At 37.5% G+C, this 27,633-nt stretch overlaps 4 protein-coding genes across 4 annotated transcripts; 2 read left to right on the plus strand and 2 right to left on the minus strand.

Annotated features, from left to right (window-relative positions):
* Positions 1 to 2,399: 2,399 nt before the first annotated feature.
* Positions 2,400 to 3,074, minus strand: LOC139884376 (protein P21). The gene is given in 1 exon segment (XM_071868412.1): positions 2,400 to 3,074. A coding segment is annotated over 1 exon segment (675 nt).
* A 5,688-nt stretch (positions 3,075 to 8,762) lies between these two features.
* On the plus strand, positions 8,763 to 10,987 carry LOC139884374 (ADP-ribosylation factor 1-like). The gene is made up of 8 exons (XM_071868410.1): positions 8,763 to 8,865; positions 8,937 to 8,975; positions 9,162 to 9,224; positions 9,939 to 9,957; positions 10,124 to 10,235; positions 10,569 to 10,616; positions 10,720 to 10,850; positions 10,954 to 10,987. The coding sequence occupies exons 1-8, from the start codon at positions 8,763 to 8,765 to the stop codon at positions 10,985 to 10,987; spliced, it is 549 nt and encodes a 182-aa protein (XP_071724511.1).
* A 1,177-nt stretch (positions 10,988 to 12,164) lies between these two features.
* On the plus strand, positions 12,165 to 13,356 carry LOC139884372 (zinc finger protein CONSTANS-LIKE 5-like). The gene is made up of 2 exons (XM_071868407.1): positions 12,165 to 12,908; positions 13,012 to 13,356. Exons 1-2 carry the CDS (start codon positions 12,165 to 12,167, stop codon positions 13,354 to 13,356), a joined length of 1,089 nt encoding a protein of 362 aa, XP_071724508.1.
* Positions 13,357 to 25,924: 12,568 nt separating this feature from the next.
* Positions 25,925 to 27,586, minus strand: LOC139884373 (probable receptor-like serine/threonine-protein kinase At5g57670; the record flags this gene model as incomplete). Its single annotated transcript, XM_071868409.1, is given in 8 exon segments — positions 25,925 to 26,074; positions 26,161 to 26,310; positions 26,393 to 26,608; positions 26,700 to 26,857; positions 26,946 to 26,975; positions 26,978 to 27,199; positions 27,274 to 27,340; positions 27,343 to 27,586. Coding segments are annotated over 8 exon segments (1,237 nt in total), but the record flags the coding sequence as incomplete, so codon positions are not given.
* Between the last annotated feature and the right edge of the window lie 47 nt (positions 27,587 to 27,633).

The raw sequence follows: 27,633 nt of genomic DNA on the forward strand, positions 1-27,633 counted from the left end.
GAGAGAATCGATCAAATAAAATTAGCTAAAAATCAATGTTGACACTATCTCGGACGATAGGCCTAGATCAACACAACTTTCATCACATAAATAGCTAAAATCAATAATGAAACGAAAAACTTTTAAATAAAGCTACAACAAATACAACATACCAAAAGCCCAAGAAGCATACAAGGCCCATCAGCAACCAACTGGGCCCGACTGACTTGAGCCCGAAAGAAAGCCAAAAAACCCTAAAACACATTGGCGAGGAGCACATTGGAGAGGAGGTTGTGGCTGATCCACTACTGATGGGGCTCCGGCAACGGTGGCCAGGGGTCCAGAGACAAGAGCACCGGCGTCAGAAAGAAGACAACGCCGCACCAGAGGGAGCTCCAACGAGAGAGGAGAAGACGAATGGTTCTGTAGAGATAGAGAGTCGGATCCAGAGACAGAGGAGAAACACGTCGAAGAAGATAGACCAAGAGAGAGCTGGAGAATACCCCATAGAAAAGAGGAAGAGCGACAGCGGAGCAACGGAGACAGCTAGGCCCAAAGGAGAGCAGCGAAGACAAAAGCGACAGACAGAGCAACGAAAATGCCACTGGCAAAGAGGAGTTAATATTGCATGAGAAGCAAGTCAGCCTTCTCCTTTTAACCTAGTGTGAGATGTACGATTTGTTTGTAGGTGGATGCATGGCTTAATTTCCTGTAAAAGCAATTATTGGTGTACTCATTTAGGCATCAATTAATAATAATACAACTTCGAATGGAAAAAACTATGTGGCCAATTCCCTACCGCTTTGTGCGCTAACAGTTAGAACGAGGGATTAGTCTCACTGCTGTCGACGGTGAGGATACTGGAGAGACCTAAAAAATAACTAATATAATAACTCCGACCGAACATGACGGAAATAAATATTTAGTTTGACGAAAAGAGCCAAGCCCGATGATTATTTCATGAAGCCCTCTTTTAACAAGAAATCTGAAACTACGGTTAAGCTCTCAATCTGAAACTTTCTTCACTTATGGGTCCCTGCGATATGATGAACTATTTGTCTAGATTTGTGCTAACAGTTCTAAAATGAGTCACTATTTTGTAGCTATCTAGAATAATGACAGCGAGAACCGGTTTCAAAATTGTTGTCTCGTTTTGTAGCAGTCAGTAAATACTCTAGGAGTCATTTCCTATTTCAGTCTTTACAGGTATTTTGTAGCATTACAAAATTGTTAGAAGAGTTCACTAAGTTAAGCTTCCAATAGAGAAAAGAAGATTTGCTCGCCAATCGAAGCTCCTATATAAATAAACACTTTTAGAAGCAGACTTTGAAGTTGATAAGAAATCAAAGCAAGTTTCTTTTTCAAGTTTTCATTTTTTCATAGTTATCAGTCTTATTAGGAAAGATCACATTTTTCTTTACTGTTTCAATGAAACATTGAGACGGAACCTAAAATCTATAACCTAAAGCCTTTAACCTTTATCCAAACACGAAAATCCTTCACAAAAATCCCAGTTCTTCATCAATCTGGAGGCAGCTGAGCTTGAAATCATCTTTTCCTTGTCTCACCTGATGTTCTTGCTGTTGTTTGTTACTTTCAGAGGAAGTAAAAAAAAGTACTTTCATCAGCCTATAGTTTGGACGCCAACTCCTTATCATCCTTGTTGAAAACATAAATCTTGAAGTGTCCGTTTGAAATAAGTTTCTCTAAAACTTTTTTTTTTTTTTTTTGATAAAGGGGTAATACAAAAATACAACGAAGAAAAAAAAAACAGAGATAAAAGATGAAGCATGCTAAACTGAATATTTAGGAAACACTATGATGTTGAGGAGCCTTTTTCATTTCATAAGCTCATTTGAAAAGCCATTTCTTCTTTCCATTTCTATTCTTCAATGAGGGCAAGATGGCAGTCCAATGAGCCAGCAGAACGATCCAATGCCAATACACAAAAGAACCACACGAGCAGCCCATAAATCAAACCAGTCCGATACACAAAATAGAATCCGATAAAATTAAAGACAGAGTGATCCATTGATGTTCGCAGTACCATGCCAGAAGTAACGCCAAAAAGAAAGTAGCAATGAGGAATGCAAAAGCAATGGGATAATCAGATTATAGTAGAATGCAAAACCATACCATCATATTCGACCATAGTACTGAATCTGATGTTGCAAGAATTTCTTTGTTTGAAACTTAACTGCTTCAGTTAACATAAAAGAATAAGCACCATCCGATGGCAAATTCATATATGTAGCTTGTGATATTTGTGGGACCTAAGCAGCTATGAATGCAAAGTTGTCCAAATAATCACATATATAAGTTTTATTGTCCACTTTATTTAAAACCACAATTGTGAAAAGAGTGTTTCACATCACTGCATTACAATTTTATTTAATATCGGAATACCTATATAGAAAGATTTAAGGACAAAAGATAACCTTATAGTTAGTTCCAGTAGGACAAGTGAAAGTACTAGATGCATCATCCTTAGGATAACTATAAGCATCCGGACAGTTATTCTTAAAAAACTTGGATTAATCAGTTGCGCTACAACTTCCAGAATTACAACAATACCCGTCAGTCTTACACACAGTACAAGGATTATTACATCCTCCATTAGCCTTTAGCTCACTCGGACACTGTCCATTTATATCAGCATTACATTTGATTCCCTTACATTGATCTGATTTCGGGCTGAAATCCATACCCACATTGAACCCATCGACAAGCGAAATGTCGAAAAAATCCAGATTGTTGTACTGATTCAGTGCATATTCCGCCAGAGCGTTTGGTGGAGTTCCATATGCTTGGCATTCTAGAAGTCCATTGCAATCCCCGGTCTCACAATGACCATTTTGCCCCGACGAATCGAAATTGCAATTGGTTCTAGCCCAAATTCAGGCTTGTGTGGTCTCAGGGTCAGCGGTTACGGTCCATGATTGGCCCTGGTCGAGTTGCTTGCCGCCGCCTACTGGGACCGATGCTGCCCAAACTGTGAAACTACATTGGTTTACAATCTCAAAAGTGGCTGCATTGCAGCCGGTAAAGAGCAAGACAATAAGAAAGATTGTGCAAACTGAGATGTTTTTAGACATTTTTGTATAATATTTAAAGTGCTTGAATTATATATATATATATATATTTGAGTTTTTGGGATGGTTTTTATAAAGGTTAGATACTTCAGATGACAAATCATCGACTCATTTGGCTTCTAGAGAAACAATTTTCCTCAAAGAAAAAAGAAAAATTCCAACTTTTAATTCAAATTAGGCTTGACTTGATGTGTTTTGGATGAATCTAAAGGTTGAATGGGCACTAGAAATGAGATGCATAATAAGAGAATTCAAAGTGTAATTTACTTGGTGGATTTTATTTCAAAGTCTTGAAAGAGTATTTTCCAAATTCTTTCATAGAAGAAAATTGACTAGATCAATGACGTGGACATTAATTCTAGAATGGCTGACAGAATTTGTCATCATCTGTTGAAGAGAGCAATTCAAAGCTTCTTCTAACGGTTGAAAACAAGAAGAAGGAGAAGAAGCAAAACTCACCATTTGGCATCATGGGCCGGAGCGAGGCCCAAGACGGAAGAGAGTCTGTCAGCTAAAGTCTAGCCCGTCTAAATTTGTTAGAAAGCTGTTATTTTTGCGGGAAAATCAGTTTTGCTTCAACTCACATTTTTATGATTTCCAACTGTATATATATATGAAATACAGTGTAATTAAATCAATAATAAGAATAGTTACACTTTCTTCTCCTCCAAATATGATTCTTAACATGGTTATCAGAATATAAATAGATTTTGCAAATTTTTTCACCATTGTCACTCTGCTCAAGCTTCGTCTCCAATGGCGAATTTTTCTTCAACTTCTGGTTCTGATGACGGCGTCATTGAGATCATTTTTGGTCATCAACTTTATCTTCATCCCACAGATAGGTATTCAGATCGATGAGTCCCTCACTGGTGCTGATAATTACAGCGATTGGAGTAGGAATTTCTTCAATTTCGTTCTTACTAAACATAAGATTGGCTTCCTGACTGGTGCCTGCAAGAAGGAAGACTTTCATCCTCGTTATCATGATCAATGAGACTGTGCTAATGCTTTAGTACTTTCATGGATTTTTCGCTCTGTTCATCGTGATTTGGCTCGAACAATTCGATTTTTCACTAATGCTTTTACAGCTTGGGATGTTTGAAGTCTCGTTTCCAACGAGCTTTGTCCAGATTTTCGCACTTCGTCACAAAATTTCTCGAGCCAATCAGGGTAGTGATTCCATATTTACCTATTTCAATAATCTTCGTTCCTTATGGGCTGAGCTTGACAGCATAATTGATCTCAAGATACCTGATCCAGCTTCTCTTGCTATCATTCATGCTTACTTTGAGGATGTCAAATTTTATGAGTTTCTAATGGGACTTAATGACTCTTACTTTGAAATTCGTGGCTAAATCAACTTAATGAATCCTCAACCATCCCTGAAAGAGTGTTATAATCTGTTGATTCAAGAAGAAGCTCAGCGTGATCACTCTTCCCAGTCTACCATTCCTCAAGTCTCAGTTGATGTAATGTATTCTAATTCCTCTAATTCTTCTTCTGCTCCTAAGAAGAAGTTTCAAGGTACGTGTGATCACTGTGGAGTCCGTGGACACAAAAAAACAGACCGTTATAAGCTTCATGGCTTTCCAAAAGATTTCAAGTTTACCGAAACAAAGCCACAGGCTCACAATGTTGCTCAAGAAAGTCAAATTTCTACTAATACCAATGTACCTGTAAATTCAAGGGATGCTGATGCCTTCTCTTTTACTCCTGCTCCAACTTTCACTACAGCACAGTATGCACAGCTTATGAGGTTGATCTCCAGTGAGTCCTCTCCTGCTACTATGGCCAATGCTGGAACCATTCCATTTGCTGCATCTTCCCATGTTGCTGGTTTCTGATAGAACTTGGATTATTGATAGTGGTGCCACAAATCACATGACATCATGTTCTAATGGTTTGCATAATGTTTCATCATTATCAAATCATGTTCACATGCCAAATGAAAATCATGTATCTATAACTCATATAGGGTCTCTCAGCATCTCACCAAATCTCTCTCTGCAAAATATTTTGCTTGTTCTTAGTTTTAAACATAATCTATTAAGTATTCATAAGCTAGCAAAAGATTCACATTGCTTTGTTTCATTTTATCTCGAATTTTGTCTCATGCAAGACATCTCAACTGGGATGGTACAAGGGATTGGTAAAATGAAACAAGGCCTATATTACCTTCCATCAAAAATCACTCAGTCCATTACATCATCACATGTTGTCAATAATAGTTATGTTTCTCTAGATAGTTTTCAGCTATGGCATCACAGATTAGGTCATATAAGTAATAATCCATTGTCAACTCTACTTGTTTTACAGAAATTACCTATCAATAAATCTGATCTATCTCAGTGTCTTGTGTGTGCTAAAGCTAAACAACATAAACTACCATTCAAACTCAGTACTACTATATCATATGGATGTTTGGGGTCCTTATAAAACTCCAACTCATCAAGGGCACAGATATTTTTTGACAATGGTAGATGACTATTCTAGATTTGCATGATTGTTTCTTATGCAATCTAAAGTTGATACTTTTAGGTTAATAAAACAATTCATACAGTTTGTTAAAATACAGTTTAGCAAGACAGTAAAGACATTCAGAACAGATAATGGTACTGAGTTTGTAAATCATCAATGCAGTGAATTGTTTGCCAGTAATGGCATTACACATCAGAAAACTTGTCCATACAATCCACAACATAATGGTATTGCTGAAAGAAAGCATAGACATATTCTAAAGGCGGCTAGAGCTCTTAAATTTCAGTCCTGTATGCCAATTAAGTTTTGGAGAGAGTGTGTTTTGACAGCTGTTTACCTTATTAACAGGACTCCTTTACAGCCTATAAACAATCACACACCATATTACAGATTGTATAATAGACAACCAGACTTATCACATCTCAGGGTTTTTGATTGCATGGTCTATGCTAAGACACCATTAGTTATAGAAAATTTGCATCAAGGACAGATTTATGTGTGTTTATTGGGCAGATAGGTTACATTCTATATAATATTGCTACAAAAGTATTTATGGTGAATAGGGATGTTACCTTTCATGAGTCCATTTTTCCTTTTGCTGATGCATTTTCTGTGTCACACACTCATGATCACACTTCTCCTTTCATTGATCATGACTCTGCTACATATCCATCATTATCTCTTGATCCTTCATATATTCCATCTTCTGCTGAGAACCCTGTCACACATGAGTTGCATGAGTCAGTCCATTTGCCTGCTACTGTACATGTTTCAGTTACTACAGATGCTCAAGTTCCTGCAAGGGTCAGACCAACAAGAGTTATTAATCCACCAGTTTGGATGAAAGACTATACAATAGCTTGTACTTATCCCATTCAACAATCTATTCAATACTCTGGACTCATGCCAGCATATCAGACTTATATTACCAAGCTAGACAGTATTCATGAGCCTGTCTTTTACAGAGAAGCTGCAAAGGATTCTAGATGAGTTGATGCTATGAAATCAGAGTTGCAAGCTTTATAGAATAATAATACATGGGATATAGTGCCTTTGCCTCCATTTAAGAAATCAATTGGCTATAAATGGGTGTTTAGAGTGAAGTATCTTGCTAATGGTGAGGTAGACAGATATAAGGCTAGGCTGGTAGCCAAGGGCTTCAAGGAGAAGGCTGGAATTGATTACAAAGACACATTTTCACCTGTTGTCAAGATGGTAACAATCAGAAGTGTTGTTACATTGGCTGTAAAATTCAATTGGCCTCTATATCAGATGGATGTCTACAATGCCTTTTTACAAGGGGATTTGGAGGAGGAGGTTTCTATGACCATTCTTGAAGGACTTGACAATTTAGGAGGGGACAACATGGTTTGTAAATTGCACAAGTCATTATATGGCTTAAAACATGCATCAAGACAATAGAATCATAAGATAAAAAATGCTCTCACACAAGCTGGATACTCACAAAGCAAGCATGACTACTCCATATTCACTAAGCAAGATGATGGGAAAATAGTAATAATGCTCATTTATGTGGATGATCTGTTAATAACAGGCAATGATGCATTTATGATTGATCAATTGAAACAGACACTACATAAGCATTTTAAACTGAAAGATTTGGACACTATGAAATATTTTCTGAGAATGGAGGTAAGCAGATCAGATGAAGGGATAGTTAAACCACAAAAACTATGTACTAGAGCTGATAAATGACATGAGCTTGAGTGGAGCCAGGCCAATCAATACTCTATTTGAAAAGAATCTCAAACTCACAACAGTAGAGTATGATGACTCTATAGCAAAGCAATCAGGAGGGGCCAATATAGTGGAAGATCCATTGATGCAGGATCCAAAAAAATACAAAAGACTGGTAGGAAGATTGTTGTATTTGACAATTACAAGACTAGATATATGTTTTGCAGTCAATCATGTGAGCCAGTTTATGAAACAATCTAAGGAATCTCATTATCAAGCAGCTATCAGAATAGTGAGATACATAAAATCTAATCCTGGAGAAGTGTTATTCATGCCACGAGACAATGAGTTAGAGGTAAAAGCTTACTATGATTCAGATTGGGCGTCTTGCATCATCAATCGGAGATCTGTGACTGGATACTATATGGAGCTGGGAAGATCTTTGATTTCATGGAGATCAAGGAAACAGAAGAGAGTGTCTCGCTCATCTGCAAAATCAGAATACAGGACAATGGCTGATACAGTGGCTAAATTGATGTGGTTGAAAGGACTTCTTGTTGAATTGGGAGTCAAGATTGACCAGCCGATGAAATTGTTCTGCGATAATGAAGCAGCACTTCACATTGCAGCAAATCCAGTCTATCATGAGCGAACGAAGCATATAGAAATAGACTGTCACCTGGTTCAAGAGCAATTGCAGAACAAATTGATTTGGGCAATTCATCTATCAACAACAGAGCAGCCGACAGACATGTTTACCAAAATTTTGGGAACAATTCAGCATAATTACTTGAAGGATAAGCTGGGGATAAAAAACATTTTCGGAAGTATTGAATTGAGGAGGGGTGTTGAGGATAGCACTTCAAAACTTCCTCTAACGGTCGAAAACAGGAAGAAGGAGAAGAAGCAAAACTCACCGTTTTGCATCCAGCCCGTCTAAATTTGTTAGAAAGCTGTTATTTTGACGGGAAAATCAATTTTGCTTCAGCTCACATTTTTGTGATTTCCAACTATGTATATATATGAAATACAGTGTAATTAAATTAATAATAAGAATAGTTATACTTTCTTCTCCCCAAATATGATTCTTAACATCATTTTAATTGTGTTTGTAAGTGATTCTTAATTAGTAATCCCCTGTTTCATGGCCTACATCAAAATGGTAGTACTGTGTAGATGGATACTTAAAAGGATCCAATTGAACTTTAATACTATTTATGGACTACATTGCAACCAACCTGAAGTTACAAGGACCAAACTACGTGAGGCAGGAATAGTTGGGCGAAGCAGAATCCTCGTTAATTTGCTGGAAATTGCCATCATCTTCGAATTCACTTCTCAAATCAAATCACCGAATTCTTTGTTTCCAGAGCTCAACAATAATCGATTCCTACCTCTGGTTTGATATTCCTCATAGAATAGAAGGCTACCTGCCTCGTATCGTGATTTGCGCAGCTGATCTGATTCAAAAGATCTGTTCTTCACTATTGGCCCATCGAGCAACTTGAAAAGATGGGCATTTTGTTTACTAAATTGTTCTCTTCGCTCTTTGGTAACAAAGAGGTTCGGATCTTGGTGCTCGGTCTCGACAATGCTGGAAAAACCACTATTCTCTGTATGTGTTTCGTTTCAAACACTATCCCCTTTGGATGGTTTTGATGCTTATTTGTTTCGGATTTGATGCAGATCGGCTTCAAATGGGGGAAGTTGTCTCTACAATTCCAAGTTAGTGTGCAAAGCATTCGATCGTTAGAATTAGTTAGTTGAGAATTTTTTAATTGGCAGAATTATATAATCCAAATTGTGAATTGAAAATTTTGATTGCATCAAGTTTATTTATTTTCTCTCAAGTGTTTCTTTAGTTTCCGAAATGTGGCTCATTGATTCAGTTGTAAAACTCTTTGGATGCAGCCATTGGATTTAATGTTGAAACGGTGCAGTATAACAACATCAAGTTTCAAATTTGGGATCTCGGTATGTAATTTTTATCCCCCTAGTATATTATTGAAGCTAATTGCTTTGTGTTAAGTTGCTAACTTCCAAATCTATCTCTTGCATTCTTTGCTCGTTATCTTTCCCACTTGTTTGCTTATTACAACTACATGTATAGTAGTGGCATATAGAAAGTTAATGGTAACTTCGGACTTTTAGACGTTGCATTGATCCTAAGACATCCACTTTATCATGCACCATTAGAATGGTGATCATAAACTTCCTTCCTGCTAATAGTACTAAGACTACATGTGCCAATTCTAGTCTGTACACTGTCTCATTCTCACTACGTAAAGGGACATAATTGCCTCTGTGTGAGGCTTATGTTTCTGGATTCATGACTAGCTCTGTGAAAAGTGTTTAGCATTGGTAGTTTGGGCTTCTGTTCTGAGTGTTCTCTATTAATGTCTTTGAACTTTAAAATTTCACTGTAATTCGTATCTTATCATGCTAACCCATCACAAGAATATCGTAGGAATATGGTAATCAATTCCGTGAAACCTAGGCCACTTGAGCAATATTAAAATAGGGTGATGGTGGGAATCTGTTCATAATGTTGCAAGTTTACTTTTGTCCAACTGTTTTATGTATGTTCATGCATATGTGATTCAATTTTCATAATCATAACAATATTAAGATCCGGATAATTCATGTTACTGCTCCATCTGATGTAGTTTCTTCTACATCTTGTCACAGGTGGACAGACAAGTATCAGGTGAGTATTTTCACTTTTTCTTTTCAATTGCATCAATAAAAAAATTAAAAAAAAAAAACTGCTTGTGCTGCCATGATATTTTGATTTATATATAAACTTTTTACTAGTCTAAAATCTTCAACATATGAAACTTCATCACAAGGTATTTATTTTGATATCTACCCAGGCCGTACTGGAGATGCTATTTTCCAAACACACAAGCCATAGTCTATGTTGTTGATTCAAGTGATACTGATAGGCTAGTGACTGCTAAAGAAGAATTCCATGCAATTCTCGAGGTACGTTTATTTTTTGCTTTCATGACCAGATACTGTGTTACAACCCTGATGAAATTAGTTATTTATTTAGTTCCTCCTTCCATATCTGCTGCTTCCTTTCTCTTTCAATTTGATTTTGTGAATGAAGATTTCCTTTCTGGTTTTTCATTGTTGAACATGATCTGAAGACTTCCTCTCTCCTCAGTACTGGGATATTGTTCGTTTACTATTGACGTTGATCAGTTGTCCCTACTTTTTTGACTTGAACAAAATTGTCCATCTTGTTTAGTTATGTTATAGAAATCTTTTCACAGCTTGATTCTAGTTTGATCTTCTACCTGGGTGTTTTGGCAGGAGGAAGAGTTGAAAGGTGCCCTTGTTCTCGTTTTCGCAAACAAGCAGGTTAGAGCAATTCTCTTCTGTTTAAAGGCAAAAAGGCTATACATATTTGATTGTCCGATCATGTAATTTCCTTTTCCCATGATAAATTTTTTTCCCAATACAGGATCTTCCCAGTGCACTTGATGCTGCTGCAATAACGGAAGCTTTAGAGTTGCACAAGATTAAAAATCGGCAATGGTCTATTTTTAAAACATCCGCCATAAAAGGAGAAGGTCTGTTCGAGGGCTTTGACTGGTAAGTCATTTGTTTTTGCGTCGATATCAAAACTTCTCTATACATGATCAGTCTTCTAACCTAATCACTGTTTTTTTTTCTTTCTTTTTCCGCGATTTATTAGGTTAAGTAATACTCTTAAGGCTGGAGGTGGCTAACGATTTGGGGGCAGACTGTTATACCTCTTTCTCCTTAATTCCTCTCAAAGGCGTCATGTTGGAAGGAATAGTACTGTCAACTGGTAGTGATTGCAAATACTAATTTTTGTTTTCTCAATTAAATCACTGTTACATATGTAAAAAATTTCATCAAAGACGCATAATCAATGGTGCAATTACGTATACTTCTCGGGAATGATTTATATATCGTCTTTCTTGCTATTATGAGGGTATAACGTAACTCTAGCAGACAAGCACATATCTATATTTGCCTTGTGAAGATGTAGTTTCACACATGTCCTAAGAGCCAAAAGCCAAATATATATTTCCCCTTTTGAAGTTGTAATGGTCAACTTATTTAATACTAGTAATGGATTAATGACTACTACCATATTTGTGCCGATGTAACAATAACCAATTTTTTTTTTGAGGATCAGATGTAATAATAACCAATACTATACCATATTTGCATTTGACATTTTGTTATATGCATCATCATATAATTTCTCCACTAATATTTTTTTAAGGTGCATTGATAGCGAAAGGTCGTAATATCGGCACAGACATACGACAACCACTTCCCCCACAAACATTATTTTTTTTTTTTTTTAAACCCAAATATTGACATTGCGAAAAATAAATAATGTTTTGTCCTAATAAAACGTTTTGCAGGGCCAATATTGCTCCACGTATACTCTCCAGCTCATCAGCTGATCAGCAAAACAGGATTAACCAACTATAGATTTAGTCCTTATTATTTTAGAAATTAGCCTCGATGATCCTTTCAAGATCTCTCAGATATTACATCTAACGTTACGAAATTAGAATCGTCTACACTCAATCTATAACATGGCCTTTTTCTATCGAGTGTTATGTTAACTGACGCGAACTTCCTCTTGGTGTGTTGCTAATAATTAACCTAGCTAAAACTAAGATTTGGGGGAGTCTTGAATATTGAAGACCATTATAGGACTATAAAATATAAAGTTCAACATAATGAGGACCAAAGTGTATAGTTTGGCCGAACAAGATTTGCTCTCTCTGACTTTTAAAACATTACATAACAATAATAGCCAAGCAAAGAAAAATCAGAAACTAAACACATCCACTACAAACTCCACGTCTGCTCCGAGAGAGAAAGCGAACCAAACATTTTTCAGAGAGGCAAATTATACATATGGGAATCGGAATAGAGTGCATGAAGAGCGCGTGGATCGGAGCGTCTTCTTCGAAGCGCTGTGACTCATGCAAGCCATCTCCGGCAGCCGTCTTCTGCCGCGCCGACTCGGCTTTCTTGTGCCTGAATTGCGATTACAGGATCCATGTGGCCACACGCCACGGGCGCGTGTGGATGTGTGAGGTCTGCGAGCAAGCCCCAGCTTCCGTCACCTGCAAGGCCGATGCGGCGGCTCTCTGTGTCAGTTGCGACGACGACATCCACTCCGCTAATCCGCTCGCCAGTCGCCACGAGCGAGTTCCGGTCGAGCCGTTTTATGATTCGGCTGAGACTATAATCAAGTCTTCTCATTTCTCCCACAATGGAGGATCTGATGATTTCATCTGTACTGTCCCGGACGGTGATTTGGAGCCCGGTTCGTGGTTGCTGCCTCAGAACCCGAATCCCAACCCGGCTGTTGTTTCGAAATTCGGGCCGGACAATAATAATAATAATAACTCTGTATGTGAAATGAAAATGGGAGGGGATATGTTTTTCTCTGAAATGGATCCGTTTATGGATTTTGATTACCCGAATCAGTTCCAGAATTCGGTTGCGACAGATAGTGTGGTACCGGTTCAAGTTCAGACCAAACTGACGGCAACAGTTCCGGTCATCAATAGCAATGAAAACTGCTTCGACATTGATTTCTGTAGAAACAAGCTTTCTACTTTCAGTTACACGAACCAGTCTCTTAGCCAAAGCGTACGTATTCCTTAAACCCAAAAATCGATTTTCATTTTGATTTTGCACAAATTCTTATCCAATTAGAAAAGAAAACCCGTATTGATTTTGGATTACATTTCAGGTCTCATCGTCTTCCTTAGATGTTGGGGTGGTTCCAGAAGGGAATTCCATGTCTGATATTTCATACCCTTTCGCCGGAACCAATTCGGTTTTATCGGCCGGGACCACCACGACGACAAACCAAGCCACGCCATTAAGTGGAACGGATCGCGAAGCTAGAGTTATGAGGTACAGAGAGAAGAGAAAAAACCGAAAATTCGAAAAGACCATACGCTATGCTTCGCGCAAGGCGTACGCCGAGACCAGACCGAGAATCAAAGGCCGGTTCGCTAAACGAACCAAAATGGATTCAGAAATGGACCGGCTTTACGGCTCGATGGAGTACGGCATCGTTCCATCTTATTGAGATGCGAATTGGGCAGTTTTATTTTTAATTATTATTACGTCAAGGGTAGAATAATTCTAAGATGGTTGTTACTACTAATCGATCTTAGTAGTTACCGGTGTTTAAATGTAAAAATAGTAGCTAGATGATGAATTAGCCTTTGATGCTGAACTGAGCAAGTGTGAATCTCTCTGAACTTTTCATAGATCATGTCAAGAAAAAGCCTGTTGTTTTTTTTATTAAGGGCTCATTTGTAACTTTTTTTTCCCCCTCTTTAATTAGTAAAGTTTTTATTTTCCTCTATTTCGAAAATGATATCCAATCTACATCTCGCACCTTATTGGCTTAATGCCGTTTGGAAGTGTTTGTAGTTTTTGGTATTGTTTGTGCCAAACCTAAATCATACTCTTTTTGGATGAAAAAACCTAAATCATTCTAGCTACTATTACCTCCGTAGTTAAATGTAACACATTTTTTATACTCCCTCCGTTCCAAATTAGATATTAATATAAACATAATTTTTTGTTCCAAATTAGATGTAAATTTTGACAAGTTTAAAGAACATTAATTAGGTTTTTATTATACTCTCACCATCTTCACCTTCATACTCTCCCTCGTCAATTTTACCATCTTCACCACATATTTTTATGAAGATTTTTTAATTCATAATTATATTGGAAAATGAACTAAAAAGTATGTTTTATTAATTTGTGTGAAATCTTCTAAAATAACATATAATTTAAGATGGAGACAGTATATTTTACCTCGAAAATATCACGATTAATTAGAGAGTGAGAGGGAGTAGTATTTTGTTACTCCACATATATGCTAGATTCATTGTGTATTATAATTTCCAAGAAAAGTAAATTATTCACTCAACTTTTGTTGGCTTAAATCGATTATTGGCTCGGCTCCTTATCAATTTACTAATTTTAGAGGAAAGTAAGCTCCAATATAGATGTAGCTTGAACGTACATACATGAATACATGATTGGAAACCTTGCACATTGGACTGTTTGGAATCTTTGGTTCCTGCCTAATATTGGCATATGCCATTTTTTTATAACCTCAATAAATAATACGCACATTAACTTGACATAAATTTAATCATTTAAAATAAGTCCTCATTCGCTATTAATCATATATTTATATTGCATATATCGAAAATTTGACTATTAATTAAATAACGTCTTGACTCTTGAGTAAATTAATGATGAATGTTTGATACTTATCTGTAGACTATAGTATACTAACAATGTATGTTAGGTTAAGGTCATATATGAAATTGGGATGATTATAGTAGACCAAAATTATTGAATTTACACATATTAGGACTTCGCCAAATTGGTGATCAATGCCTCCTTTTTCATTAATTCATGAGATGAAGGATTAAAATCGTACAATTTATAATGTATTAAAAAAAATTATTTAATTTACTAACTTATCATCGAATAAATCATATTACTTCTCCCTTCATTTAAAAATTTAAATATAAGAATTTTAATTTAAAAGTTACAAAAATTATTATTCAATTTAAAAATTTATAATATGTTTATATAAAATTTGGGAGGTGCAGTTAAAAAATAATTTGTCGGACTTTACACACCAGGACACGGTCCAATGAGCGTCTCCTTTTTTACTAGGGATTCTGAGACGCCGCATCACCATATACTACCTGTAATGTAATAAAAGAAAAGAAAAAAATTGTCGGGCTTTGCATATAAAACTCTCGTGTGTGTTGCTGTCTTTTTATAGTTTTGCATGTGCATATGTAGCAATCAAGAAACAATAAAAAATGGACTGCATACACTACACAAGGACGAAATGGTGGAGGTAGGGTCAGACCTCATCCTCTTCACGTGCCGCCGGCCCACGCCTTCTTTCTCGTGGGCCTCACTTTCCTCTTTCGTGCTTCAACTACCTATTTCAACTTTATTTTATATATAAAATAATAAACTTTATATAGTGATTAATCCAAGAGTATGTTTGTGACAATATACTAGAATTAATTAATGTTAGTTACATAATCTACATAATAAGTTCATGTATCGCTAGGTTGTAGACAAAAATGTCACTGTCGTTGGGGTTGAATGCAATATGTATATCCTTTCGATTCAATGACGGGCCAACTAATTTCGAGTGCCTGCCCACAAGAATCTCATCATAAAATGGATTGAACTTCACATTCTGATATTTCCAATGTCACGACACACCAGCTCTTTTATCATCTATTAATCTAGAAAATAGATTTGCATTCACCTCATCTGTATAAATAAATATCAACCACAGTATTAGATATTATGTATATTTGCCTGTACGTTTAACTTGATTGAGTAAATTAAGAGTACGATCAAGTATATTAAAATGGACAAAAAACAATTCTGTAATTTGAATATTTCATAAAGTACTTTATATAGTCCATGTATTTGGATTTAATTGGAAAAAAAAAAAAAAGTAATTTAAAGTAGCTAGACTTGCATGTCTTAGACGAATATATTTTTCATAAAGTCTTTGAATGCCATCGATAGAGTTGGTCTCAGTTTCAAATACAAGTTTTTCGTCGCGACGTTAATCTATCATCCTCTGTTGATTTCATACATGAACAGTCGAACCCTGAAACCAATGCCATATTAATTTCACATCAGGGGAAATCAGAGATTGGTTAGATTTTGTCTATCCTTAGAATGAAGATTATTGGCTTAAACTTGCTCCTAGGACTAGCATATTACTGTTGATTATAGTTGTTTTGCAAACCCACAACTAGGAGGTATTGAAAATTTGATGGCTTCTGTGAAAAGTAAAAGAAAGGACGAAGAAAAAGAGAGCTCATTTGAAGATACAATTTGTCGAGAAGGTTGCTGATAGGATGATGTTGAAGCTGGGAAGTTATTTGGAAATGAACCTGACAAAGGTGCCAAAGGTCCCCAGAGAAAGGACAGAGGACTTGAATGAAAGACAGAGGAAAGGCCTGTGTGAAAAGTTGACTGCAGCTCAGGAGCATACTAAAGACAATTCAGAGTTTGAGGACCGGGGAGTTAATACAAGCAAATCTGAGTTACTTACACAGCAAGCACACTATGTGAGTCAATACACTGGTTCAACTCACCCGATTGGTGATCATAGTGGAAAATACGAAATTGACGGTGATCAACTCTATGAGATGATCGGGAAAGAAGTTGTCTTTACTGACAAAACTCATCCAGAAATATAACTATAAAAACGAAAGATTCGGTGTTCAATTCTGATGAAATCAAGAATTGGTTCACTGGACCAATGGAACAAACGGGAAAGAAGTTGTTAATTCAATTAACAAAACTCATCTCAGCTTTGATTTACATGAAATTGACGAAAATCAGTGTAAGAACAATCATCTTACTGATTTAATCGGGAAAGAAGTTGGCCATTTGGTCAAAACTCATCCCAGCTTGAAACTAATTGGAAAACTGATTCTATCAGTGAAATTGACGGAACCGGATCAATTATAGTATTGAACCGGTTGAGAAAGAAGTCGGGAATCAAACCGAAACTCATCTCAGCGTGCAACTCAATGAAATTGACGGTCAATTCAGTTCTGGTTTGTCTAAGGAGAATGAACCGAATAAACCAGAATGCATGTATGCAATTAACGATTTAAAAGATGGGACTGGACCGGGTCAATTAGAAGATGTAATTAAAATTGCAGGTATGACTGAGCAAATCAAACCGAATCAATTAGAGCACAGCACTCTAATTAAATGGCTCAATGGTCAAACATCAAAAGCACTGGAGGTCAACTTACACAGAGAAAAGAAAGACGACGATCGAACGTCGAGACATTGATCAGCCAGAATACTTCGACGAGCAGCATAACTATGGGGGTTTTGCTCCTCGTCATCTTACAAACCAGTATCGGCGTATTAATTTGTGAGTAGTTCACTGTTCTTGTGTTAGAGGTCAAATTGTCGTCGTTTAGTTAATCAGCTTAGAACGAATCTACACTACCTGAATCTTTATGGGTTTTGTTGTGAATATAATGGTGAGCTGATAACAAGTAGTTAATTTGAGTCGTGTTTGGAATGTAGCAGTATAGGGTTCTTCAGCTAGCAGGTAATTTGGGAATGTTTCTGCACTTCTTTGTGTCACTAAATTTGTCATTGCACTAAGTCTTAGCTAGGTTAGAGTAATGTGTTAGGGATCAATGCCTAATGGAACAGTCGACTTGTGGCTTGTTCATTGGGTTGTGTCATAGGCTCATCATAGTCCGATGATGATAGCCTATTTAGATGTGTCCTATTTTGTGAGAATATTCAGAAAATCAATGGAAGAATGCTTGACACCTTGCAAGGGGAAGAAGAGGATTGTTCTTGCAGGAGTATCAAGAACCGTGTGTTCAAGTCAGATGCTGAAAGTGATCGACCAATCAGCTAAAAGCTTCAAAACAGTGTGGAAAGTTTCTATTTTTCTCAGCCTAAGTGAGTATCAGCACAATGGAGAAGGAAACAAGATGAAATAAATGGCATATGTCCTCTCGGAAATCTCTGTGGTATTCTGTGTTACAGGCAGCTCCACTAGCAGTACATTTGTCTGTTATTGACAGAAAAAGCAGAATTAGTTTATTGTGTCTTTTGCTTTAATTTCGAGCCATTGGATGCTCCTATTAGGTAGAGATTTCGCCAGCTGTGGCTTGTTAGATAGAAAATCAAAAGGGCTAGTAGGTTATTATGTATTAGTAGGACCATATAAAGTCCTGAGCAAAAAACATCTTTCCTTCGTAAGAAAAAAAAAATGAAAGCTTAAGCATTTTTCCGTTTACTTACAATTTGCTGAATCTCAAGCGTTCATATCTCTAAATTTCTCTTCTTACAGGTTTAATACTGAGTAATTGAACTAGGAATTGCTCCTAGCAGATGTTATTCTGTATTAAGCCTTCTCACTTCAAATATTAGATTAGTTTAGTTACGAGATCTCTCTGTTTTGGCCTCAGCAGTTTAATAGATATTACTGAGTATTCTATTAGTGAAGTTATACAGCTGGTGTGAGTGTTTAACTAGACTAAGGTATTCATTCCAGCATTTCTACAGTGCATCAGAGCATCCAGGTTCTCATAATCTTGGGATGGCTAATATTACTACTGGTACACAAAGTTGTTATGCCCATACTGAATGGGGAAAACTATGGAGCGTGGTCTCTAAGGCCAAAGATCATCTGATGATAAATGGGTTGTGGGAGGTGGTTGAGAAAGGAGTTGAAAGTACGAATGGAGAAGGAGAACTGAATGACCAGCAGAGGAGGGAGTTTGAAATAATCAAAGAAAAAGGGTTTAAAGCTTTTGTCTTTTTAAGGGCTACTGTCAATGAGGATATCTTAATGAAAATAGAAGATCTAGATTCAGCAAAAGAGATATGGGAGTTTTTGAAGCTGGAATTTGTGGGAACAGCTTTATCTCAGAGGATGCAAAGGACAATAGCAAGAAGGAACTTTGATAGCTTTGAAATGAAGGAAGAAGAGACAGCAACTGCAACAAAATCCAGGTACATGGATCTGATCTTGAAAATGAAAAGAAAGAAAGAATTTGTGGAGAAGGAGAAACTGATAGAAAAATTACTTAGAAGTATACCAAATAGATATGCAAATGCTGTGAGTGCTTACGAGTATGCTTTTGATAATGACCCTGATTCTGTAACTCTAGAGCAATTATTTGGTGTGCTTGAGATGCATGACAGCAAGCAGAAATTGAAAGAGGACAGAGACGTGTATGCACTAAAAAGTGAGAGGTTTAAAGTGCCTCAAAATCCACCAGGTTACAGTCAGCCAGAGCAAGTTAATCAAACTATTTCACAACAATCAAACTACTCATACAATAAAATCCCACAAAACCAAACTAGTCCTTCGAACCCTTATCACTTCAGTGAGATGCAGCAACAGCTATCACAGCAGTTTAACCCATATCCAACTTACCAAAGTCAATCTGCAGGAAATTGGAGGCCTGCACTAACACAGAACCTAGGAGGAGCTCCTAGTGTTCCTAGAACTTCTAAATGGGGTCTATTCCCTGACTGTAAGTACTGTGGGAAGCCAAACCACGCTGTTGAAGACTGCTTCTGGAATGAAAATGCAGAATGCCAATTCTGTAGAGGTAAAGGACATACCAGACGAGTGTGTTATGAGAGGTGGTACAAAGATCAGGCCAATCCTCAGAGCATGAGCTATGGAAGGCCAGCACCTGTACACCCCTCCATTAGAGCTCAAATGACTCAAACGGGAGGACAATACAGGCCACCAGGGTTTCCAAACACAATCAGCCCATCCAGTGTATCAAGCTCACTATGCTCTAGCACCACAGAGCTTCGCTGGAACATCCTGGACAGGACCTAATATACAACCTGGTTACTCTTTTCAAAATCATGTCATGCCTCCTGCTATGACTCATCAAATGCCACAATTAGGGTACACAACACCAGGAATCTACAATCAGGTTTCTCAACAGCAAGGCTCTGGAAGTCCTAGTACTCAAAGTGTCTCAAATCAGGAGTCAAGTGGGTCAGTGAGAAAGACTCAGGGAGATCAAAGTTCAGTCATAGAAGAGAATGCTTTTGTGACAGAGGTCTGTGCTACTGCAGTAAAACATGACAGAAACGATGAGTGGTTGGTGGATAGTGGATGCTCGAATCACATGACTAAAAGGAAGGAAGTGTTTGTGGAGACAAATAGTGATGTGAATGTAGTAGTGAAGGTAGGAAATGGGGAATTAATACAAGCTAAGTGGAGTGGTGATGTAGAATTGATCACTAAAACAGGTCAATCTCTGCTGAAAGAAGTATACTATATACCTGAACTCGATCAAAACTTGATCAGTGTGGGTCAGCTGTTGGAAATGAAATATTCAGTGCTGTTTGAGGATTTATACTTGCAAGATTTACAATGCAGACAAGGAACTGGTGCACAAAGTTCCTCAAGTTAACAGAATGTTCAGACTAAAAATGGCAGAAGTGGAGGGAGCCTTTGCAACTGCTACAGGGAAAGAGATAACAGAACTGTGGCATAGAAGGTATGGTCATGCTAGTCTAGATACTATATTATACATGCAAAAGAAAGAAACAGTCAGAGGTTTACCTAAACTGTGCAACAAGTTTAATCAGTGTGTGGAGGTTGTGAAGTAGGGAAGAGTCATACTCAGCCATTCCATTCAAGCATGTGGAGGGCAACAAAGAAGCTGCAAATGGTACACACTGATCTGTGTGGAGCCATGAAGACCACTTCACAGGGAGGAAACAGGTATTTTCTCACCTTCATAGATGATTTCAGTAGGTATTGCTGGGTATATTTCCTGAAAACAAAGGATCAAGTATTCAGTATGTTTAAAGCATGGAGAGGAGAAGCACAGGCAGAATGTGGGGTACCTTTGAGAGGAATACGGAGTGATAGAGGAGGAGAGTACATGTCCACTGGAAATGAGGAAGTACCTGGTAGATGAAGGAATTCTGCACCACAAAACAGTGGGTTATGCACCACAGCAGAACGGAGTAGCAGAGAGGAAGAATAGAACAATAGTGGAAATGGCGAAGTGCATGCTGTTTGAAGCTAAGGTACCAGTAAGATTCTGGTCTGAAGCATCTGCAAGTGCAGTATATGTACAGAACAGGTTGTATACAAGGGCACTGAAAGAAAAGACTCCTTTTGAAATGTGAGTTGATGTAAAAACCTAATCATGTGGAAGACTTAGAGTATTTGGATGCATTGCCTACATGCATATACCAAGTGCCAAAAAGGGAGAAGTGGTCTGAAAAGGCTTTAACTGGTGTGATGATGGGGTATGGAGGTGATACCAAAGGATACAGGATCTATGACCCTGTAAAAGAGAAGATGTACTTGGAGCATAGTGTGAGATTTGATGAAACAGAGAAGTGGAACTGGACCGAGACAACTGTGAAGGAACCAGGGTGTGTTTACATTGAACTACCACCTGTTCATGTGAGGAAGTGTTAAGTGAAGAACCTGGAACACCCAGAGAGGGAATATCAGAAGTTGAGGAGGAGCCATCCGTTGAGAGCTCACAACAGCAAGGAAATATAGATGGAGAATCAGAAGAGCCAGTGTTTGAACAAGAAGAAATAGGAACAGAAGGTGATAGAGAAAATGAAAGATCATCAAGCTCAGTTACAAATGAAAATACACCAGAGGAGAATCAACAACAATCAACTGTGCAAGTTAGACACTCAAGAAGGACTGTTAGAGCACCAGCAAGGTTTCAAGATTACATTTCGGTTGATGATGTCATAGAAGAAGAAGAGTTAGGAGCTCATGTCATGGAGTTTGCCTTGTCCAACAAGTGTGGAACCAAGAAACTTCGAGCAAGCAGAGAAAGAAGAATGCTTGCAAATTGCTATGAAAGAAGAAATTAAGGCAATAGAAGAGAATGGTACCTGGATATTAATGGAAAAGCCACATAAAAACACAAAAGTAATTGGAGTTAAGTGGATATACAAGACCAAGATGAATCCAGATGGCTCTGTAAACAAGCATAAAGCCAGGTTAGTAGTACAAGGTTACTGGCAGGTGTACGGGGTAGATTATGAAGAAACATTTGCTCCTGTTGCTAGATTAGAAACAGTGAGGATGCTCATAGCGTTGGCAGCAAGTAAGGGATGGAGGATACACCAAATGGATGTAAAAAGTGCATTTTTGAATGGCATGTTAGATGAAGATGTGTATGTCCAACAGCCTGAAGGCTTTGTACAGCCTGGAAATGAACATTTGGTGTACAAATTGATCAAAGCTCTGTACGGTTTGAAGCAGGCCCCAAGAGCCTGGTATGCACGGATCAATGGATATCTAATGGAAAATGGTTTTGAAAGGAGTCAAAGTGAGGCAACCCTGTATGTCAAGCACAGAAATGAAGAAAAGGTCATGTGTTCATTATATGTAGATGATATCTTGATAATTGGTACAGAAGGAGGACTGGTGGAAGAATTCAAGAAGATAATGAAGACTGAGTTTAAAATGACTGATTTGGGAGCAATGAATTATTTTCTAGGAGTTGAAGTAGATCAAAGGCAAACGGAATCTTCATTCATCAAAGGAAGTATGTTGCTGAGATGCTGAAAAAATTCCACATGACTCAATGCAATGGTTTTGCTACACCAATGGAGTTTCAGCTGAAACTAGAGGTAACAAAACCTGGAGAGCAGTTTGATGTGACCTTGTACAGGAGCATGATCGGTTCCTTAATGTATTTATGTGCCACTAGACCTGACATTGTTTGCTGTGTGAATCTCCTAGCCTGTTATAGCTCAAACCCCTCTAGGTATCATGCTTTGTACTTGAGAAGAATACTGAGGTATGTAAAACAAACAGCTGACTTTGGCATTTGGTATAATGAAAATGGAATACCGAGCTGTTCATCTTCAGTGATGCAAGTTATGCTAGAGGAGAAGACTGCAGGAGTAGAACCGGATATTGTTGTAGCTTTGGGAGTGGAGTGTTCTCGTGGAACTCTAAAAGGCAAAGAATCATAGCTCAGTCATCAGCAGAAGCAGAATTTGTTGCTGTAAATCATGCTGCCCGACAAGCTGAATGGATAAAGAAACTCCTAGTTGATCTAAAAGAATTAAACAACAGGTGTGTTGTCATATATTGTGATTCAAGTGGAGCCATTGCAATGGCAGAAAATCCAACAGATCACTCAAGAAGTAAGCACATAGAGGTTAAGTATAACTATGTGAGGGACTTGGTGACCATGAAGGAGATCAGATTGGCTTATTGCAGGACCAACTATCAGTTGGCTGATATATTTACAAAACACTGCAGAGATGGAGATTTGAAGCTCTGAGAAGTATGATAGGAGTTCAAGGTTTGCAAAACAAAGGAGGAGCTGTTGATATAGTTGTTTTGCAAACCCCACAACTATGGAGGTAATTGAAAATTTGATGGCTTCTGTGAAAAGTAAAAGAAAGACGAAGAAAAAGAGAGCTCATTTGAAGATACAATTTGTCGAGAAGGTTGCTGCTAGGATGATGTTGAAGCTGGGAAGTTATTGGAAATGAACCTGACAAAGGTGCCAAGGTCCCCAGAGAAGGACAGAGGACTTGAATGAAAGACAGAGGAAAGGCCTGTGTGAAAAGTTGACTGCAGCTCAGGAGCATACTAAAGACAATTCAGAGTTTGAGGACCGGGAGTTAATACAAGCAAATCTGAGTTACTTACACAGCAAGCACACTATGTGAGTCAATACACTGGTTCAACTCACCCGATTGGTGATCATAGTGGAAAATACGAATTGACGGTGATCAACTCTATGAGATGATCGGGAAAGAAGTTGTCTTTACTGACAAAACTCATCCCAGAAATATAACTATAAAAACGAAAGATTCGGTGTTCAATTCTGATGAAAATCAAGAATTGGTTCACTGGACCAATGGAACAAACGGGAAAGAAGTTGTTAATTCAATTAACAAAACTCATCTCAGCTTTGATTTACATGAAATTGACGAAAATCAGTGTAAGATCAATCATCTTACTGATTTAATCGGGAAAGAAGTTGGCCATTTGGTCAAAACTCATCCCAGCTTGAAACTAAATTGGAAAACTGATTCTATCAGTGAAATTGACGGAACCGGGATCAATTATAGTATTGAACCGGTTGAGAAAGAAGTCGGGAATCAAACGAAACTCATCTCAGCGTGCAACTCAATGAAATTGACGGTCAATTCAGTTCTGGTTTGTCTAAGGAGAATGAACCGAATAAACCAGAATGCATGTATGCAATTAACGATTTAAAAGATGGGACTGGGCCGGGTCAATTAGAAGATGTAATTAAAATTGCAGGTATGACTGGAGCAAATCAAACCGAATCAATTAGAGCACAGCACTCTAATTAAATGCTCAATGGTCAAACATCAAAAGCACTGGAGGTCAACTTACACAGAGAAAAGAAAGACGACGATCGAACGTCGAGACATTGATCAGCCAGAATACTTCGACGAGCAGCATAACTATGGGGGTTTTGCTCCTCGTCATCTTACAAACCAGTATCGGCGTATTAATTTGTGAGTAGTTCACTGTTCTTGTGTTAGAGGTCAAATTGTCGTCGTTTAGTTAATCAGCTTAGAACGAATCTACACTACCTGAATCTTTAATGGGTTTTGTTGTGAATATAATGGTGAGCTGATAACAAGTAGTTAATTTGAGTCGTGTTTGGAATGTAGCAGTATAGGGTTCTTCAGCTAGCAGGTAATTTGGGAATGGTTTCTGCACTTCTTTGTGTCACTAAATTTGTCATTGCACTAAGTCTTAGCTAGGTTAGAGTAATGTGTTAGGGATCAATGCCTAATGGAACAGTCGACTTGTGGCTTGTTCATTGGGTTGTGTCATAGGCTCATCATAGTCCGATGATGATAGCCTATTTAGATGTGTCCTATTTTGTGAGAATATTCAGAAAATCAATGGAAGAATGCTTGACACCTTGCAAGGGAAGAAGAGGATTGTTCTTGCAGGAGTATCAAGAACCGTGTGTTCAAGTCAGATGCTGAAAGTGATCGACAATCAGCTAAAAGCTTCAAAACAGTGTGGAAAGTTTCTATTTTTCTCAGCCTAAGTGAGTATCAGCACAATGGAGAAGGAAACAAGATGAAATAAATGGCATATGTCCTCTCGGAAATCTCTGTGGTATTCTGTGTTACAGGCAGCTCCACTAGCAGTAACTTTTGTCTGTTATTGACAGAAAAAGCAGAATTAGTTTTTGTGTCTTTTGCTTTAATTTCGAGCCATGGATGCTCCTATTAGGTAGAGATTTCGCCAGCTGTGGCTTGTTAGATAGAAAATCAAAAGGGCTAGTAGGTTATTATGTATTAGTAGGACCATATAAAGTCCTGAGCAAAAAACATCTTTCCTTCGTAAGAAAAAAAATGAAAGCTGAAGCATTTTTCCGTTTACTTACAATTTGCTGAATCTCAAGCGTTCATATCTCTAAATTTCTCTTCTTACAGGTTTAATACTGAGTAATTGAACTAGGAATTGCTCCTAGCAGATGTTATTCTGTATTAAGCCTTTCTCACTTCAAATATTAGATTAGTTTAGTTACGAGATCTCTCTGTTTTGGCCTCAGCAGTTTAATAGATATTACTGAGTATTCTATTAGTGAAGTTATACAGCTGGTGTGAGTGTTTAACTAGACTAAGGTATTCATTCCAGCATTTCTACAATTACATGACAGAAGTCAGGGTCATTAAGGAAAGGAGAACCTCGCTGTGGATTTTTTTTTTCTCTATCGATCTATCAATCCATCAAATTATGTAACGTGTTATACAAGATAAGTACTGTGAAAGCCTTGACAACCCGCCGTTGAAAGGAACTAGCATATGAAATCATGCATAATAAGATATTGATAATTCACATCAACTTCACAAGTAATTACAAGCTTCTTTTATGACATTAGAAAGGAATGAATTAGTTGTACTATAAGTAGTTTAGTCAAAATTGGATCTACCATTAGATTTTCTATAATACTACACCCAAAACTAACTAAAATCTAATATCAGGAATGAATTCCAATCAAAATATAGCGAGCAACGGAAAATCCCAATTGAATGTAGGCTAACTAGCTAAAAGTAAATCAAAGAAAGTCCTCGAGAATAGCAGTATCGGTTGGTACATCATAACCATAGACCATCGAGTAATCATCCAAGTCCTCCGATGTAAACTTTGGTATCCTCCAGCTTTTCGCAACCTCAGAGTCACTATCTGATGTTATAAGCTCCAATACCTGAATATAAAAAAAAAAAGGTAAAATTAGATAAGCAATTAATTGGAGTAGTAGAATTCCTGTATACATAGTTAATCTCTGTTTACCTCACTCATAGCTGGACGCCAAGCTGGTGATTGTCTGACACAATAGGAAGCTGTCAGGACTATTTTGTAAACTTGCTCTTCGTCGTATTTACCTTGTAAACTTGGATCAGCTAGCTCAGAAATGGCTCCAGATTCCATAAGAGGCTTAGCCTGTAGGAAATTAATTAATTAACCATTTGGTTTGATATATAATAAATTTTTTTGAAAAAATTAATTCTAGTTCGATGTTTACCCATAATAAGATGTTTTGTTGGGATGAATCGACAGGCCTTCGGCCAGTGACGATTTCCAAGAGAAGAACGCCAAATGCAAAGACATCAGTTTTCTCATCTACAATTCCATTCATAAAGTACTCTGGCGCTAAGTAGCCGAATGTGCCTTCTATTGGAATTACAGCATGGTGTGTCCATTTATTAGGTAGCCATTTTGCTAGCCCGAAATCAGTAATCTGCATAAAATTTAAACTTTTTATTAAGTATCTTTTTTTCCCTATTAAATAACTAATCTGATACGTAATATTCTGTTTAAATATTATTTACCTGAGGTTCGAAGTCGGGTCCTAATAGAACATTAGAGGCTTTTATGTCTCGATGAATTATTCTGTGTTTGCAACATTTGTGAAGATAATGAAGACCCTTTGCAATTCCTAGAGCAATCCTGTACCTAACATCCCATTCCAGTGTCTCACTTGTCCTACCTGGTAAAAAAACTCCAATATTTTCAGAAAATGATTAGTAATAATTTCCTTAGGACGTAAAAAGGACTTTTATTTTTTGTGCCCTTACCGTGTAATGCTGTCGACAAATTTCCATTTGAGAAAAGTTCAAAACGAGATAGAGTCCATTTTCAACACAACAGCCTACTAAGCTTGCAGTATTAGGATGGCTGACGTGGCCGATTATTCCTAATTCCATAAGGAACTCTTTCTCCTTCTTTGCGTCCTGGTTGTCCTTTGCCAACCTCTTCACTGCAATTATATTTCCACCTGGAAGATTTCCTCTGTATACTTCTGAATACCCTCCTCTACCAATTATATTATCTGAAAAAATCGACATCACTCGCTCAGAAAATATTATTATGGCGTGTGCAGTAAGTAGCTAGGATTTGAATTACCAGCGTGGAAGCTATTAGTAGCAGTGAGTATCTCATCATAGGTGAAGCATTTGAACAGTGGCTGTTGGATTTTTCTTTGTTCGGATAATAAATAGGAATTCTTCTTTTACGTAGAGGTGAAGCAAATAGAGAATAAATAAGTTTGTATGGTGACATTGGCCTCCTAATGATTGTTTTGACTTGTTCAGTAGAAGGGCATTCTGAGACACTAGTAGTGGAATCTGCGAAGCTGAGAGAGTCGTCTTCCGTGAAATGCGAATCTCTTTCGATTTCGTCAAGTACAGTTGTTGGTGAAGTATTTCTACTAGTACAACTAGTGTTTAGAATTTCTGAGACAGAGTCTGTTCTGTCAATTTGATC

The sequence above is a fragment of the Rutidosis leptorrhynchoides genome, unplaced genomic scaffold, assembly GCF_046630445.1.
Source record: "Rutidosis leptorrhynchoides isolate AG116_Rl617_1_P2 unplaced genomic scaffold, CSIRO_AGI_Rlap_v1 contig543, whole genome shotgun sequence".
Classification (NCBI taxonomy): Eukaryota; Viridiplantae; Streptophyta; class Magnoliopsida; order Asterales; family Asteraceae; genus Rutidosis; species Rutidosis leptorrhynchoides.